The 19,701-nt window shown below is 41.3% G+C and overlaps 1 protein-coding gene and 1 pseudogene across 2 annotated transcripts; both read left to right on the forward strand.

Annotated features, from left to right (window-relative positions):
* Positions 1–512: 512 nt before the first annotated feature.
* Positions 513–1,027, forward strand: LOC309802624 (E3 ubiquitin-protein ligase RBX1-like). The gene has a single exon (XM_082618318.1). The coding sequence runs from the start codon at positions 527–529 to the stop codon at positions 851–853; it is 327 nt and encodes a 108-aa protein (XP_082474444.1). The 5' UTR covers positions 513–526; the 3' UTR covers positions 854–1,027.
* Positions 1,028–15,030: 14,003 nt separating this feature from the next.
* Positions 15,031–15,876, forward strand: LOC309802926 (metalloendopeptidase OMA1, mitochondrial-like; annotated as a pseudogene). Its single transcript has 2 exons — positions 15,031–15,247; positions 15,481–15,876. The product of its transcript is annotated as a metalloendopeptidase OMA1, mitochondrial-like (transcript).
* Positions 15,877–19,701: the final 3,825 nt, after the last annotated feature.

Raw genomic sequence — 19,701 nt, forward strand, 5'->3', positions numbered from 1 at the left:
TATTAGTAGCTAGAAATCCATTCTCAAAGTGTCTTTTTCAATCCCAAATTTACTCCCTTTAAATCTGAGAATAAAGCATACAAATTGATATTTTCTGTCATTAACACAAAGACCCTCCCCCAAAGCAGCAATCCTTGAATTGTAATCTACAGATCAAATAAATCAGATTCTGACATAAACCTAATGGTGGACTTAAGGAGTGCTTTAGGTTCTATATCACATTTTGACTGATTTCAAGTGAAATCACGCAGTCATCTCTTTAGAGATGACAGTCAATCAAGATCATCATTGCCAGCGTTCAGACCTCCCCGTGGACTTTCCACGCACGACAGCGGCAGGTTTCCCCACCTGTGAGCTGCTTTCCCAAACACCTTCGCTGCCTTCATCATTCAGGTCCTCTCAGCTTTGTGCCCCTTGGTTATACACCTTACTAACTTTGGCTCATCTCCATGGGCCTTAAGAAGTATTAACTCCCTTTATGAAAATGCATTGTAAGTAGCCGGGCGACAGAGCGTGTGTTTCCAAAATGGCGGCAGCGATGGATGTGGATACCCCGAGCGGCACGAACAGCGGCGCGGGCAAGAGGCGCTTTGAAGTGAAAAAGTGGAATGCAGTAGCCCTCTGGGCCTGGGATATTGTGGTTGATAACGGTGCCATCTGCCGGAACCACATTATGGATCTTTGCATAGAGTGTCAAGCCAACCAAGCGTCTGCTACTTCTGAAGAGTGCACCGTTGCGTGGGGAGTCTGTAACCATGCCTTTCGCTTCCACTGCATCTCCCGCTGGCTCAAAACACGGCAGGTGTGTCCGTTGGATAACAGAGAGTGGGAATTCCAAAAGTATGGGCACTAGAAAAAGAGAATTCTTCCATCAAGCTCAACTGTTTCATTAGCCATTTAATGACTTGCCCTCCTGTTACTTAATTATAAATTAGATAGAACCGTGTTTTTTCTGCTTTGTCTTTTCAGTTTGCTATTCCTGCACCCATATTGTATTCTGTGTCAGATAAAATCCAGTTGGATTCTAGGGGGGAAAAAATGCATTGTATGATGGTTTACTTTAACTACACAGGTTTTGGGGTTTTTTTGTTTGTTTGTTTGTTTGTTTTTAGCACAATGCTTTCTACAAGCTCTTTTCAAGAACATTTTTAAGCAGTGAAAATCTCCCTCTCCGCAACAGGAAAGCATTACATGGAACTTCAGTAAATGAGAAGGATCAAAGCTGCTCTAGTTAGAACCAGGCAGGGGGTTCACCCCTAAAATTCTATTCATCCCTACTCCCAAACCAAGTAGCCCCCAAATAATTTCAGAAAACCTGTAAGCTTAAAAACAAGGGGTATGGGCCTCCCTGGTGGCGCAGTGGTTGAGAGTCCGCCTGCCGATGCAGGGGATACGGGTTCGTGCCCCGGTCTGGGAGGATCCCATATGCCGCGGAGCGGCTGGGCCCGTGAGCCATGGCCGCTGGGCCTGCGCGTCCGGAGCCTGTGCTCCGCAACGGGAGAGGCCACAACAGTGAGAGGCCCGCATACCGCAAAAAAAAAAAAAAAAAAAAAAAAAAAAAAAAAAACAAGGGGTAAAAAAATAAACAAACCACAAGTTTATATCAAACAAAAATTTGGTTCACTGAAAAAGGAACTGAAAGCAGCCATCCAAGTATACCTGAAGCACTCGCAAGCTTTAAAAAAAAAAAGGTCTTTAAACTTCAATTTGGGGACTTCCCTGGTGGCGCAGTGGTTAAGCATCCGCCTGCCAATGCAGGGGACACAGGTTTGAGCCCTGGTCTGGGAAGATCCCACATGCAGCGGAGCAACTAAGCCTGTGCACCACAACTACTGAGTCTGCGCTCTAGAGCCCGCGAGCCACAACTAATGAGCCCATGTTCCACAACTCCTGAAGCCCGCGCACCTAGAGCCCGTGCTCGGCAACAACAGAAGCCACTGCAATGAGAAGCCCGCGCACCACAACGAAGAGTAGCCCCGGCTCGCCGCAACTACAGGAAGCTCGCGTGCAGCAACAAAGACCCAACAGCCAAAAATGAATTAAAAATAAATAAATAAATAAATTTATTTATTTTAATAATTAAAAAAAACTTCAGTTTGTTCCATTCACTTAGCTGAAGCTAATAATGAAGCCAATAGCATTTTACTTTGCATATGCTTGCATCTAGTTCAGCTCAGACTTTATTTCATTGAGTACATTCTATGGGCAGATCTTATCATGTTCTGAGTGTTAGAGAATGGCTCTGTCCTGCCCCATTGCCATGAATAGGTCAGATTGTAGTAGCTTTATTTGGAATACAGAAGAATACTAAAATAAATGTATGCTTTACACTTGTGGTAGTCTAGAATTCAGACAGAGATAGGTTATCCTGAAAGGCAACAATATTTACCCAGTGTCCAGTGACTTACAGGGCCACCTGCCTTGTTCCATACTTCTTCTGGAAAGAAATGGTAATAGAGCAAGTTCTTTTAGGTGTGAAATTGTTCGTTCTTGTTTGTTAACATTATTCTAATCATGCAGAGACTTTCAGGCCTCATAGGGTGCTACATTATGGTCTTGTTTTTATCAACATTTGTAACAAGGCACATCGCCTATTTTTATTAATATGGTACATACAGGTATAAGTCAGTTCAGTTGTACTTTAGAACTTAGGGTCAAACGACAGGATACAGAAGCACAGGCTAATATACAACTAAGTAGATTATCTCATACAAACTGTAATGCTTTGGGATTTTTCCTTGGGTACCAGGATAGTACCTATGCCCTCTTTATCCAACTGAAAATTCCAACAGACCCAGTTAAAACATGTAAAGCGTTTTAATGGCAAAGCGGACAGAAATGTATGCAGGTGGTTACACAAAGCCAGAGACAAGCCAGCATGCTCTCAAACGAAGGTTCAGCTCCCAGATTCCCACAAGGATTATCATCAGCACTGAGTGAGGATTCCACCAGGCAGAGGAAGCTTCTCTTCATTCCTCTGCCCACCCTCACTCCCACCATTCTTTCCCACCTGCTGCCAACTGCTCTGAGCACAACCTGTTCACCAGGTGAAGGAACAGATACAAAACAACCCCAGCACATTTCTGAATGTTTCCTGTGAGACAAGGGAAGGAAAGGTCAGTTTCCCAGGCACAGCTTACCTTCATGGGCTCGGACTTCAGGCCCACCAGTTTAGTCCTGCAACATGATCATGCAGACAGGATAAAATGGATTTTAAGATAAAAAATGGTAACCAGGAAGTATAGAAGGAGACAGGCCATCTCACCTGAATTATTTCGAGGATAGTGAAACTTATTGCATAGGTTCCCTAAGTTAATGCCTTGCCAACTGGTTTGGGGGTGATCGTCATTTTATTTATTTAATTTTGGCATGTCTTCTAGCCCTGCCTGTAGTATATAATGAACAACAGAACCAGGTTCATGGAGGCTGCTCTGTGCCTGTTTCTCAAACTGTTCATAAAAGCAAGACTTCAAAAAAAGAGACCACAAATGATAGAAAGAATAATTTGATGGTTTTATAAATGTATATAGTTTACCTTTGACCAGCTACTTAAAAGCCAAGATTTGAAATGGAGGGAAAAAAAATCACAGATTTTCTCATATTGGTTACAAATATTGATTTGAAGGAAAGATTAAAAATAAAATATAATTTCATAATGTAGTATAGACCATAGTGAGACTCATCATTAATAACCAGGTAAGAATCCACCTTGGTACACAAAGACACAATATGGAGATAGAAGACTTGTTAGCAATGTCAGGTAAGGACAAACCTCAAATGACCAAACAGGTCCCTAGAGAACACTATGTAGCACACAAGTATTTTATTGTTTGGCCAGCTGCTTATATTATTAGCTGCTGTGAACATGCATTGGGCAGCATATAGAAATAAATGGTTTGTAATATGTTTTGAAGACAGCAAGTCTTCAGTCCCTAACCAGACTGTCTTGGAATTTGCCTTATGTGTGGGATGTTAGCAGTCCCATGATGGTTGAAATCCACTATTTCATAGTAACAAATAATTAAAACAATGCAAAATTTTCTCTTTCCTCCTCTTTTTCCCCAAGCAAATTAAGTGTGTTTGTTTTCTATTTGGGGTCTCCAAATTCACAAAACTTAATTTACCTCTGTGCTCTGTGACTCATACTGTTTTTAGTTAATATCCTCTGGCCTTGTGCTAATTTTTATTATTGTCTAGTTCAATTTTTGGAAGTTATTTCTCAGTCATTAACGTAATAAACTTAAATAATGGCTTTTGGCTGAAACAAGAGGAGCATCTGTGAGAAATCTACAAAGATTAAGACATCATCATGCCACCCAACAGAGACAGAAGTGTAACAAGATCTCTCAAGAAAACCTAGCATTATTATGCCAGGACAGGAATGGCACATTCCAGAAGGGCTGGCATTTCCCTGACTCCACTGCATCCACTGTGTCAGCCCTGTCATTCATCCTGCTTAAAAGGAAACCCAGAATACCTCCATTTCTGTCCCTATCAAGAAACAAAATCTTCAAGGATATATATAACTTGAGAAACAAAATTCTGAAAAGTGTACCTCTTCAAGTCAAATTCTCATGTCATGGAGAAAAACTAAAAACACATGACAGGATAAAACTCTAAAAATGAGGGTCCCATGAGTTCTCTAATGTGGTTTAATTTACATAGAGCCAAAGGAAGCACAAAGACCCAAAATGTGGCTATAAAATATCACTTATTTTGTAAAGTTAGAATAAAATCGGCATAATACAATTATCCTTGCCATTCTTCTAGGGTCCTTTCATCTGGTGTCTGTCAGTGAAGGATGCAGTTTGTCTTGGGTCAGCTTTCCAAGAAAGGACAAAAATCTCTCTCTCTCTTTTTTTTTTTTTTTTGCATATAGCCTTAAGCAATTGACTTTTTTTTTTTTTTTTTTGGCATGAGATGTCAATCCTAGCTTTATTTCCTTAGTAGGAAACTTTTTGCCATATAAAATGCAGGCACAATGGAAGAGAGAGTCTTTTTATACTTTAGTTCCCTCTCCCTTTTTTTAAAGCAAAATACTACATGCCAACTTGCAGGTGAAGCTTTGAAAGCCCTAATTTTTCTCTCTGACTCCTCAGTTGCCAAGGGTGGCATTGGTAAGGAGAGATGCTATTTCACATACATACCCAGCCAGGTTTCCTCTCAATTACTAGTAACATCTGGTATCCCTCTAGGGTCTATTTGAGACCCATAATTATTTCTTTACCATGTAAATGATTACAAATATCTCTTTCCCAATACCCTGCTTCTTCCAGACTTTACTACTGGCACACCATTGTAAGAAAAATAAATAAGACAATTCCTAATTCCGTGGTTGTGATCTCTGCCTCACAAAATGATAATCAACAGGAAGAGTGGTTCATAAGTACTGGTCTGAACCAGTGATTCTAATACCAAATGTAAGATAATTGCTTTCCTTAGAAACCATCAATCTACTGTTCTCTCTTCACTATTCCTTGTGGATCCAAGACCTCTCTCTCCAGGGACATGTTTGGCTTTCAATATTGTGGGGAAAAATTCTTTGACAATGCAAGTAATTTAAAAAAGACCACCCACTCTTAATTTACTTCTATGCTTTATCTTTCTATTGGCAGGAAAGCCAGATTTTCAAACCAATGTCTCATTTAGGCCTGGGAAGATATTTAACCTTAATGGATATGCCAACTCCTGTCTCCTGAGTATAAGAGAGTTCCTTTAACCACTGGATACATTCAGCTTGGAGCAAGAAAGAACACTCCTTGTACATGAAGGGTCATCTGCTTTATAAGCACCTCAGAAATTACTACCAGCCTTTTTACTGAGCTGTAGGAGAATTGTAAACTCAACTCTAAGGTCAAAGGACATACATCAAAAGTCAATATTTACATGCATGTCTTTAGCAATTATAACCAAATACAAATTTTAAGATAGAAAAAAGTCTGAGATCTCACTATGCCCGAGATTAGCGGTTTATAGAATCCTGCCTGACACCTGTGGACCATCCTTTCTTAATTACCCAGATATTCCGGTGTGTTCTGGGGGGTTTGCAATGTACCACTTCTCCTTGAAGAGTCACAGGACTCTTTCCTCCTCGTGACTTATCAGTAGATTGGGGCAAGAGCCTGATACACATTAAAGAGCAGGAGCTGTCATTCTGTCTCACCCCTAGAACAGACCATGGCACACCCAGCAGGACTTCAGTATCTGTGCAATGAAGGAACGAGAGAAGACTTTAGGACAATCGATCATCAAATGCTTCTCAAATGTGTGGGGCTATCTGTAAATGTGGGAGCAGTTCTAAGGATGAGCTGAATAAGTGGACTAGAGTGGATGGAACAGACTTAGCAGAGGAGATAAGACTTGAACTGACCATGAGGGCAGAGTAAGATTCCTGTAAGTAGTAGGCTCTCCATAGAGTCGGGTGGGGTAGGGGACAAGAGCCAGGGCCAGGAGTAAAAGGGGACCGGCAGGGAGATCCTTTCTCTCTTTGCGTTCTCCACAACCTGTCTCGACAGTGCAAGGTGTTTAAATCTTGGTCCACCATCTGGGGCCTGCCTCCCTGCATGCACCATGCAGCCTTCCCTGTTGTGGCCACTTCCCCGGACCCCTTGGAAGCCACATACCAGTCCCCTTGTGACTCCACAGATGGGCACAGAGGAATGGGCAGGATCCCCAGTCCTTCATCCCTTCCCAATCCCCAGTAATCTCTCCTGTGTGTCTCCACCTGATCTCTCAAGAACATTCTCTCTCTCTTTCTGGACACCCAGCATCACTTTATCAATGGCTTGAAGTTTTGTGAAAGATAGGGAAAGCTTCTGGAGCTTGTGCTTTCCACACCACAAAGAATCCTGGGCTGGACTTCCAATAGCTCTGAGTAATATTAACAAATCTTGGAGAAAGAACAATTCAGGGGGAAAACATAAATAAATATTACAACTAATTAAGCTTCCACAATTTCTGCCAGTAGCTGTAGTTCCTCTTCTTACTTCCTTAACACACTTTAAGTATATATAAATAAAAGTACAAAGTAAGTTGTCAAAATAAAAAAAAAAGATGGAAATCAACCTTGAATGCTTGGTTCAAACCCATTCTCTGGGGAACTTAGAATCTAACAGAAAACCTCCAGCACAGCCAAGACCTTTCTTGTCAATGACCATGTTAATTAAATACTACAACAGGGGCTGGTCTGGGAATAGGACTACATGTGACTAAGGTAATTAAATTGAGGAAAATACAAACTGAACTGAAGCAAAGAGGTTTGATTTCCTGCATGAGTCATCCAAAGAGAGTGATGATTTGCCTATTTGAGAGATGAGATTAAATAACTCAGAAAATTTAGTGACATCGAAATTCAGCACCACTACTTTTCTCTCTGCAGCCTGCCAATTTAGTCTCCTGAGACTTCCCAGTGTCCTGGAAATGAACACATCATGCATGTGCGGCAGCCGTGCTAAGCTGAATAAAAGAAATACTTTGTTTGATTTGTACAATAAAACCACAATTAGCTGAAGTGCTTGGAGAATAGAATATCGTGGTTACCTCAGGGTTAGGTAAAGGATGCTTTAGAAAATGCTGGCGAATTCTCTCTCTCTCTCTCTCTCTCTCTCTCTCATGACTTTATGTAACAAGCTGGAGAACACTTTATAAAATCATTAGACTCGGACTTCCCTGGTGGTGCAGTGGTTAAGAATCTGCCTGCCAGTGCAGGGGACACGGGTTCGAGCCCTGGTCCGGGAAGATCCCACATGCCGCGGAGCAACTAAGCCCATGCACCACAACTACTGAGCCAACAATCTAGAGCCCATGAGCCACAACTACTGAGCCCTTGTGCCACAACTACTGAAGCCCGCATGCCTAGAACCTGTGGCCCGCAACAAGAGAAGCCACCGCAATGAGAAGCCTGCGCACCGCAACGAAGAGTAGCCCCCGCTCACCACAACCAGAGAAAGCCTGCACTCAGCAACAAAGACCCAAGGCAGTCAAAAATAAATAAATGAATAAATAAATTTATTAAAAAAAATCATTAGACTCAGTGAGCCCACTTTCCTGCCTCGGTAAGCAGGGCATGGTGAATTTTAAAAATCCCTTTTAAATTATAAGGAATTTAATATTATATATGTATGTATAATATGTCAAGGAACTTAATATAGTTAAATTATTTAAGTAACAATAATGCTAAAACTTACATGGCCTCTGAGTCCCGTTTCAGTGCACTAAGGGAACTAGTCTCACCCTGCTGCTTCCGCCCTCCCTCAGCAGAGCCCAGAATATCGTCTGGAGAGGAGTGTTGATGAAGAAGGGGATTCATGCCTCCAACTCCACAGAAAATATGTTGCACAGTCATCTACTCGTTCACACCAGATTTTAACTTGCCCTGGGAATGTTTTTTTTGAAATGCTCAAATCCATGTATCATGGCTCTTTTGTAGTTTTTGGAAAACTACTGAAAAAAGTATCCATTTACATGGAAGCTCTAATTACTTGAGCTCCAGTTAAGGGGAGTTTTCCAGTTTCCCAGCTCTCTCTGTTCTCTCCACTTGGCAGCACTTTGTAGAACAAGATAAAAAGGGCAGCTTCCCCAAGTTGTGGTCATAAGGGAGTACCAGGAGGGGGCATGCACTGATTTTAGTGAAAAAGAATAATTCGTACTTTGGTTCTGAAATCACTCAATCAATGATGATCGGGTGGCATATTTGCCACTTGGTATTCTAGGGAGCTTCCATTTTATATTAATACTTAAATTGGGGTCATTGTTATTTCTATTTCACTTGTTCTCATGGTTGTTGCTTTGCAAGTGTGTGTGTGTGTGTGTGTGTGTGTGTGTGTGTGTGTGTGTGTGTGTGTGTGTGTAAACTGAACCTCTGAACAGTACTGAGGCCAGCACTGGTGTAGGGGTGGAGGCTGCTGCAGTTTCCACCTCCGGTGTCCATCTCTAACATGGGTGGGCATGGTGCTCTCCTGGGCGTTTGCAGGGAGCTAAGCTGACTTTACGCAGAGGTTGAGAAAAGTGGAGGCGATCACTGATGTCCTCCTCGCTGCTCAAGCAGCACCATCTTGCTTATTTAGTTAGTACCTATCTCCTGGTTTCCCTGTGGTGCTTCCTCCCTCAGGGCTGTTATTCCTAAACCTTGCCCCTCATCCCCCTCAGCCATTCCCATGCCCCAGCAGTTCAAAATGCATGTTGTCCTGCCCCTTTCTTAGGGAGCCTGTTCTCAGCTAGCTATCCTGTGGGATGGGATTTGCCAAGCCTAATTCACACTAAGATTTTAGAGATTAACAACTTAATATGTAAATTCTCCTAAGTAACAAACTCAAAATTTTTTATATCTTTATTGGAGTATAATTGCTTTACAATGTTGTGTTAGTTTCTGCTGTACAACAAAGTGAATCTGCTGTACATACACCTATATCCCCATATCCCCTCCCTCTTGAGCTTCCCTCCCACCCTCCCTATTCCACCCCTCTAGGTCATTAAGTTGATCTCCCTGTGCTATGCAGCAGCTTCCCACTAGCTGTCTATTTTACATTTGGTAGTGTATATACGTCAGTGCTACTCTCACTTCATCCCAGCTTCCCCTTCCCCTTCGTGTCCTGAAGTCCATTCTCTACATCTGCATCTTTATTCCTGCCCTGCCACTAGGTTCATCAGTACTGTTTTTCTAGATTCCATATATGTGCCTTAGCATATGGTATTTGTTTTTCTCTTTCTGACTTACTTCACTCTGTATGACAGACTCTAGGTCCATCCACCGCATTACAAATAACTCAATTTCGTTTCTTTTTATGGCTGAGTAATATTCCATTGTATATATGTACCTCATCTTCTTTATCCGTTCATCTGTCGATGGGCATTTAGGTTGCTTCCATGTCCTGGCTATTGTAAATAGTGCTGCAATGAACATTGTGGTACATGACTCTTTTTGAATTATAGTTTCCTCAGGGTAAATGCCCAGTAGTGGGATTGCTGGGTCATATGGTTGTTCTATTTTTAGAACAAACTCAAATTTAAACTAGTATTCCTCAAACAGTGTTTTAACCTCCCTTCATCATCCCCATATAAGCATCTGATGGTGGACTTTTAGAAATACCAATAGGGAAGAAGTTTGAAGAAAAAATAGAACTTTCCTGACATCCCTCTGGTGTCACCCTTAAAGTGCCTGCCTACTTCTATGACAGAGGCAGGGCCTGTGTGGTATCCCCCATTGTACAGAGGTAGCTACTGTGTTGTTCTAGGATTTATGGTCCATTCGGCTAGTTGCTTTCCAGGGTCCCCCTACTAAAGTCTCAGAACCAGGAGTAGCAAGGATGTCAGCTTAACAGAATACCATTTAAGAGAGCTGGTGGAGGGCTTCCCTGGTGGCGCAGTGGTTGAGAGTCCGCCTGCCAATGCAGGGGACACGGGTTCGTGCCCCGGTCTGGGAAGATCCCACGTGCCACAGAGAGGCTAGGCCCGTGAGCCATGGCCGCTGAGCCTGCGTGTGCGGAGCCTGTGCTCCGCAACGGGAGAGGCCACATCAGTGAGAGGCCCGTGTACCGCAAAAAAGGAAAAAAAAAAGAGAGAGAGAGAGAGAGAGCTGGTGGCCTGTAACAACCTAACTGAGAAAAGAATTTGAAAAACGAGTTACATGTATATGTATAACTGAATCACTTTGTTGTACACCTGAAACTAACACAACATTGTCAATCAACTGTACTCCAATATAAAACAAAAAGTGAAAAAAAAAAAAGATTTGGTAGCCAGAGAACTGTGATTGAACACTCAATGCATTTTTCTCACTGGCTTGCAGCCCGCTTTTTATCATGCTTGTTGCAGTTGTTAACGTCACCAAAGTAGGTCACAGAAATTAAATCCACACCTCAGCTGACCTGGGTAAAGCTAGGACAGAAGGAGAGCTGTTTGTTTTAATTTATTTTACAGTGACTCAAACCCTGTTTACTGTCTCTGGTTATGTTGCTTAGAAACCTCATAATTCTGACTTGACTCCAAGTTACAAATGGAACATTTGGAAAACTATGGAAAATTGTTCTTGGAACTCTGGCATCATTCGAGAAAATTTTTTCCATGTTAACTCTGCATATCTCTTATACATAAGGACAATTGCATAGATGTAACTTAAAACTATAATTTTGGTTGTTAATCCATGTGTCATAAAGGAGGAAACATTTTCTTCTTTTCCCCAAGTTCCTGCCTCAGATGATAAAAGAGACAATTAAATCAAAGAAAGCTTTCACCCTCATTTCCTCTATTCATTCTTTCTAGGGAGGAAAGTGACCAAAACTAATAAGCAGACCTGCCCTCTGTTAGGCAGCAACCATTGCCCACCTGTGGCCTCTTGTTCTCTCTGCCACTGCTGGTGTCCACTTCCCTTCCACGTTGTGAGCCCACAGGGGAAGGACCTGTCCCTGCAGCTAAAGGCCAGTGCTTGTCCAGCTGCTTCACCAGGACCAGGTGGGTAGATGTAATTCAAGGCAACAGAAGGAACTCTTGGATCCTAGTCCAAGCTACACTGTCCAGTCCGGCCTTACCAGTAATCGTGCTGTTATTTTAATAGGTTTCTTATTCCTACATCTATTTCTCAGCCTGCCCAGAACTTGAGAGAAGAGTGAATCACTCAAGCCCATCAGTTTAATATAATGAAATCATAGAATAGTAGTATATTTACCCCTGGAAGTAATCTTAGAGATCACAATTCCTTCATGTTCTGTGAAGAAATGAAGACCTGGGAGCATTAAGCTCCTTGCCCAAAGTTACTTAGGTAGTCAGCAACCATGATGGGATGAAAACTCAGTTCTCTGGACTTTGGATTCAGTGATCGTTCCATTACTGTTATGTTATTCAGAGCCAGCCTTGGTCATGAGCACTTGAAATATTTGTGTCTGTCTCCGTGCCATCCTCTTGGGGGTCTTCAACATCCAAAGATGGCCCTTTATCAGCCAAGACTTTTCTGACATTCCTCATCTCCAATGAACCTTTGTCACCACCTCACCTGAGCCAATCGCTATAAGAGTCATGCACAGAATACTGTCAATAGCTGAAGTTTCTCTACCACCAAAATCATGAATTTAAGTACTTGTATTTTCTTCTTATCCTCTTGCCCATCCTTCCTGCTTGCTCATAAATCACTACCATTGCAGCTATGTTTTAACTACACTGAGACCTCCATCAATGGACTCTCTAGCTTCTCCTCCTTGTTTTCACTTTCTCAATATCAAGCTTAGATTCCAGGGTCCTTCATTTCCATCACTCTTCTTATTTATTCCCCTAATCCTACCGACCCTTCATCCTTTCACTAGACCCTAACCAAACAACCTGGGATGAATCTAACTATTCAACTTCCCCATTCCTGAACACGGGCAAATGAATATTGCTAAAGAAGATCACACAGCCAGGAAAATCTGTCATGTTATAAATTCAAGGTCTCTAACTTCTCATGTGAAGGTACCATAGCCCAAGAATTTCACTCTGTTTCTCCAGTCATCTCATTCTCATATTCTCAGACCTTGTCCATGTTCCTCAGACCTCTGAGTCCCTTTCTCCCTCATCTCTCAACAGCAGTCGCCTCCTTGTTTAGATAAAATATAAATCACAAGGTGAGAACTCCTCAACTTTGCATGATCAAACTCATTTTCTTCTCTTCCCATCACAAAGGAGGAGGCATGCCTCCTTCCCAAAGTCAATTCCTTCACCCATGCTAGGAGCCCCTCTCTCTCACCTCCTGAATACCCTACACAGGTGTTTCTCTCCCAATGTGCCAGAGCACACATGAGAATCTTGGACTCTTCACACACCTGTCAGACATATGTATCTTTACTATGACTAAGAACCCTCACAGTCATTGCAGAATCTGTCAGACAAAATATCAAGGGATACTGGTCCAGCAACCTGAAGTATTCTAGCACATATTTAAAGTGTGCCATCCCACTTCTATAAAGCCTATCCCTCTGTGATAGATTATTTCAATCAGCACTTAAATATGCTGGGGACTCTATCATCTTCAAAACAAGAAAATGTATGAGCAGTGGACAGAAATGCTCCCTCCATTCTTCTTTATGCCTCTACTACCTTGTCTTTTCAAAAGGATGTCTGCACTTTCTTCTTCCATTTCCTCACCTCCCTTCACTCCTTAACTCTCATCTGTTTGTCTCCCCATCTGCCCCTATAACCACCCCTTACTAAGCTCACCAGAGAAAGTTCCCTTTCTCTTCTCACCTTACTTGGTGTCTCAGCAGTATCCATCCCAGAAGACCATACCTTCCATCCTAAAACATGAAGATGATGTCCTCTCCTCATTTCCTTCAGAATCCGCAAGCCGTCTGCCTCTCAGTCTGTTTCACTGCTTGATTCTGGTGGGCACTATGATAACCTCCTTAATATCCAAACTCCTTTATTTTGATAACTGAACCAGTGTTGTCCAGATAGGCAAGCCTCAGGCTCACAACCAATGAGCAGTAGAGAATCTAACTTCACTCTCAACATTTGTGTGGGTTGTACATGGTTCAAATTAATCACCATAATCCCATTCTCAAGTTTACCAAATTTTGGCTCAGAGATAGGCATGTGACCCACCTCTAGCCAATGAAAGGAGAGCTTTCCCTGGGGACTTCAGAGAGGGAAGCCTCCTCCTTCTCTGAGAAAGTAGCAGACCCACTCTCCTTTTTCAGTGTGGAAAAAGATGCATGTAGCCTTCAAAATTGTAGGCAGCCATCCTGAGACTGCAGAAGGACCCAGCCTTAGAAGGAAGCTAACACCACATGAGGCAGCACCCAGAAGTGGAGAAAAGTGGTGACGCAATTAAACTGCTGAATCTAATTAAAGCCCACGTTGCCACTGGTTGTTCTTATGTCATAACCCTCTATTGTTCAAGCCAGTCTGGGTTGGTCTAATATTTGCGACCAAACTCATTTCTGACTCACTGACTGGCCTTTAATCTTTGGATTTCCTCTAGTGTCTGCTTGTTTTTTCTCTTCCCAATTTTCATCCATCCCCATGGCGCCAGTAACCATTTATATGTTGACAATCAAAATTATATCTCTAGACCAGACCTCTCCTCTGAAGACTAGCTATATATATTCAACTGCTGACTAAGTATCTCCGTCTGCATGGCTCATAGGTAGCTTATACTCATCAAGTCCAAAACTAAAGTTATCTACTCCTCCCCCTACTCACCCAGGCACTCACATACAACCCATTCCTCCTACAGGGTTCCCTGGCTTAATAAATGCACCAAGTCGGAAACTTTTGAGTCAGCTATATCTCTTCCCTCTACCTCACCCCTCATATTCAGTCAGTTTTCACATTCTGCCAGTTCTACTCCTGAGTAATTCTAAACTATTTTTCTCCATCTTTACTTCCTCTATCTTAGTCTAAGCCTCTGATATCTTTGCCTGAAATATGCAGTAACCTCTCCTATCTGGTCTCCCACCTCTACACCTGCCACTCTCTAGTGTACCCACTTTGCAGGCTGAAGGAACTTTGTAAAATGGAAATTTATCATGATGTTCTCTGCTTAAACTTAGTGCCCCAAATCATTATAGTTAATATCATAATCTCACATAAGTTCTTCCCCCAAACAGTAATAACTGTTATTGCTTTCTATTTCATTTATTTGGCTCATTTATCAGACTCCTAAGTTCTTTGCAATATTTCATTTACTCTTCCCAAGAACACTGTGGAGAAGCTTATATATTGCCATTCATTTACAAGGGAGGAAACTGAGGTTCAGAGAGGAGATTAAGTAGTTTTCCCAAGGTTACCCAGCTGGAAATAGGAGAGTTGGAATTTGCTCAGTTCCAGTGGTTGAATTCTTAACTGGTACTTAGTATGACTACAAGCCTCTGTATGACTTGGTCCCTCTTCACCATTCTAGCTTCATCTCAAGAAACTCTTCACAGCTTAATATTCCAGTCACAACAGTCTCTTCCTGTCTCTCAAATATGTAGCCCTTCCTCACCAGTTCCCTATGTCTGGAATATTCTCTCTCTTCTCTGAAACAGGTCAGGTATCAGAACTTGCTGATGCGGTGTCTCGCAGATGTCATCAAAGACCCAGGTTCTTTATGCTCTCTGCTGTGACATCCACAGCCTCTGTTTCATCCTTCTGGGCCATGAACTAGCACATGCAGTATTTAGGCAAGCAGTAGAAAAGGCTGTTTGGTTCACTTACGGGACTTCCAAGGTCTGATTTTTCTCACAATGATTTGGGCCATTTGTCCTTGGGATAGTTTGACACTATGGGGCCAGTGGATATAGTTTAAATTGCAGGAGTATATTTTTTTTTTTTTTTTTTTTTTTTTGCTGTACGCGGGCCTCTCACTGTTGTGGCCTCTCCCGTTGCGGAGCACAGGCTCCGGACGCACAGGCTCAGCGGCCATGGCTCACGGGCCCAGCCGCTCCGCGGCATATGGGATCCTCCCAGACCGGGGCACGAACCCGTATCCCCTGCATCGGCAGGCGGACTCTCAACCACTGCGCCACCAGGGAGGCCCCAGGAGTATATTTTTGATAGACTGTATAGTACAACATTAGAGGCTGAAGCTGACAGAATTGGACTACAGCTTGCTGCAAAGGCTTGTGTGGATCTGAGAGCCAGTTCAGGGTTTGACAGCAGGTGGAATTTGCAGATAGCCTCCATGGTCATTATCCATCCACGCACCCTTCTCATGGAAATCAAGCTGAGCACTTCCATAGACTTATCCCTCAGGCTTTCAAAATTAGAGAGATCTGTAATTGCCCACCACTTTCTGGACCAGACCCTTGATTACTATTCAAACTTAGCATGAAGGATTTTCTTGAAAAATCAGAGAAAGAAGACCTAAACATCACTGTTAAGAAACAGAAAATTGATACTATTCTCATTCAAGAAACCAGGAGCAAATAATGCTACCATGTATAGTTGAGAAAAGAACAAGTTGATTTAAAATTTGTAAGACACAGGATATATGAAGAATGCAGCAATCCTTATCTTTTTTGTTACTTTTTAAAAAATGATGTTTGTAATGAAAAAGAATGAATATTCAGCATCAAATCATGCATATTACTGGTATTATCTAAATTCTTCTACTAGGTGTTCATTTTTCATAAAATATTGGTGTATTTTAACCTATTTAAAATACCTTCAATGAGGAGAATGCCATAGAATAAATTTGTATTATACGATTTTTAAAAAAATTCTATAAACTTTCATAAGTATAAGATATGGCAACATGCTTCCTCTTTCACATCTGGCTGAAGAGAGAGTAACTCTTTTTACCCAACTATGGAACAACATTTCTTCCCCCTCAAAACTGAGGCCAACTTAGGCCATGGGCTCTCTACTGCTCAACAAATAATTGGCACTAGAAGTAGGTCATCTGTGACAAGGGGTATGGGATTACTAATGTGGCTTAGACCAATTAGTATGTATCCTGGAAGCAGAGGCCAATTTCCCAAACTGTATTGCTGTGACACAGTGACCAAGGGGATGGAGTAGACATTGTTGCATCAGCTGTAATGTTCTCAATATCAACCCTAAACCAGCTAAGTACCATTAATATTTCAAGTCTCAGTTTTAAACTGAGACTAAAAATTAATTCATTCAATGCATATTTTTTGGATGCTAGACATTAAGCTAGGCACTGGGTTTACAATGGTGAGCAGAATAGACAAGATCCCTGTCTTGTGGAGCTTATAGTTTAGGGGGAAGGATAGAAGAAACTGAACCCAAGTGAACATGTAATGATAATGCGTGGTGGGTGCTCTAAGGGAGAATATTAGTGTAAGAGTAGTGGTCAAAATTAAGATATGGTGTTAGCTACCAAATGTAAAAATAGATAGCTAGTGGGAAGCAGCCACATAGCACAGGGAGATCAGCTCAGTGCTTTGTGACCACCTAGATGGGTGGGATGGGGAGGGTGGGACGGAGGGAGATGCAAGAGAGAAGAGATATGGGGATATATGTATATGTATAACTGATTCACTTTGTTATAAAGCAGAAACGAATACACCATAGTAAAGCAAGTATACTCCAATAAAGATGTTAAAAAAAAAAAAGATATGGTGTTGGAAATGGCCGTCTAGAAGAAATGCAGATCAGCTCAGACCAGAAAGATGAGTAGAAAATAGCCAGGCAATAGGAGAAAGAAACAGTAAGTAGAAACAAGTAAGGAAAAAAATAAACAAAACCCAGCCCAAGGTACCTGACAAGCAATCTAGTCTCCTTTCACTTCACCAATCGTTTGCTTCTTTATTTTTCCTTTCCAAATGATGTGAACATCTGTGGAGACTTGTAACATAAAATTTTTAAGCCTATATATTATCAGTATAAAGGCGTCCCTTCCAGCAGGTGGAAGGGGGGAGTGGGGAGGGAAGATCAAGGGTGGTAAGGGTAGTTAATGTCCCATTTATACAGAGAGGCTTGAAATACTGGCTAAATCGATGGGACTAGAAATAAAAGTATAAATATGTTATCTTTAAAATTTTTAAGATAGACATCAGGTTTAATATTAAGTGAGCAAAGCTTTGGCTTTCTGTGCCTTCAAAGTCCCAGTGAAGAAAAAAATATAGAAGTGCTAAGCTGGAGAAAATCGTAACAAGATAGCAGGGAAACAAAGAGGGAGGGCAAGACCCTGTCCCTGGAATTCAGGCCATGGTTAACCATATAAAAATTTCAGTTGTTCCTAAGAAAATATCCTATAAACTCTATTAATAGAAGTTTCTCTGCTTTCTGTAAAGTGAAAGAAAATAAGTGAACAGAGTGTCCTTTTCAATGATTCCATCTTTTTAAAGCAATAAATACTAAATCCCAAGCCAGACGCGAAACAACTAACCTGTGCTCCTTCTACTACTGTTGTGTTGCATCATGACACTAGTTTGTCACCATCTCTAAAGTAGAAGAAACCAGAGGCATTTCCTATAAAGACTTCAGAAGTGTTTGAATATTTTGTTAGCTTCATTTGACAATTTGAAATTATATTCTGCAATCTAAAGTATTTTACAAAATATGTTTAAAATGATGTATTTTAAGTAACAGTGGCAGAAATTCACTGAATCAATGAAACCTGATCATTTAAAGACTGGTGTTGTTTTGGAGGAAACTTGAGAAGTTCTTCAAGGTTGGCAATTGCTTTTGCTCCTCTCCTACCTGGCAACAAAATTCAGGAAGTACAAGATGAATCACACATTTGGCAAAAGCTGTGAGATGAATCAAGTCTGGATGTGAAAATTTAGAAGTACCATCCATGGAAAATCTGAGAAAAACAAGGCCTTCCAGCAGGAAGGCTCAGCTCTCTAAAGCTCTACAGTCTCCCTGGTATGCTCTCGGCTTCAAGTCTCTGCCATTTTTAATTTAAAGTGTGCATACTGCCATTGCTTTCACGATTATCAGCAAACAGAGTCAAAGGACTGTTAGGTTTCTAACCCAAGGGGGCGAAATGGGCAAAATATATTTTAAACAGTTAATATTACCAGATATTTCACACATCCAAATATCCAGATGGCAATTCAGCAGGACTGGCCTAAATTTCATGTACATGGAAGTTATCCAACTTGGAAAAAGCTCAGATTTAGGCTCTGACAATCTAGGTTGCAACCCCAGCTCTGGAAAATTTCCAGCTTTTAATCATAGAAATAAAATGAATGTGTATTGCACAGGGTTGATTTGAGGATCATTTGAGATAATGTGAGCATTTTGTAAACCACAACACACTGTGCACTGTGTCCTCCATCCCCAGTTACCTGTTTCTAGGTCATATCCTTTCCACCTCCACTAGGTTTCTGTTCCATAAAGAATTCCGGACACACACAAAGGAGAATGCCATGTAAAGATGGAGACAGAGATTGGAGTGATGTGTCTTACCAGCCAAGGAAGACTGATTGCTGGCAACAACCAGAAGCTGGGAGAGAGGCATGAAACAGATTTTTCTGTCCAATCCTCTAGAAGAAACTACCACTGCAGACACCTTGATTTTAGACTTCTGGTCCCCAAAATGTGAGAGGCCAGACCTCACACATGGTTGTTTTAAGCTAATAAGTTTGTGATTACTTGTTAAAGCAGCCCTAGGGAACTAATATAGTTTTTCATCTAAAAGGTAAATATTCAAATTCCTTAACACTCAGCAACCCCATTTCTAGGAATATGCCCAAAGAAATTTTGCATGTGAACACCTTATTCATAAAATGATGCATTTTGTTCACGATATGGTGCAACATGTTCCACTGTTGATTGGACAGCGTGACACAGTCTCAAAGGGAAATATTTATATAGCAATGAAAATGAATGAATTGTGGCTACATGCAACAACATGGAGAAACCTTGGTAATCTAATGTTGAGTAAAAGAAAGTAAGTCTCAGAAGACGGCATATGGTACAATTTTATTTTTATAGGACACAAATGCTAGCAAGATTAAGCAAAATATCAACTATATGTGTATCTGTGATTAAGCAGTTTCTTTAAAAAAAAACTAAATATGTGCTTACCATCTGATTTGGCAATTTCACTTTTAGGCAATTATCCCAGATAAATGAAAAGCTAGGCTTACACCAAACCTGTACATTAATGTTCACTGCAACTTTATTTGTAATAGCCAAAACCCAGAAACAAACTATATGCCTCCAACAGGTAAATAATTAAACAAACTGTGGCACATCTATACCACAGAATACTACTTAACAATTTAAAAAACCTATTGGTAAACATAACAACTTGTATGGATTGCAAGAGAATTA

Source organism: Mesoplodon mirus (genome assembly GCF_964341445.2).
Source record: "Mesoplodon mirus genome assembly, chromosome: 4".
NCBI lineage: Eukaryota > Metazoa > Chordata > Mammalia > Artiodactyla > Ziphiidae > Mesoplodon > Mesoplodon mirus.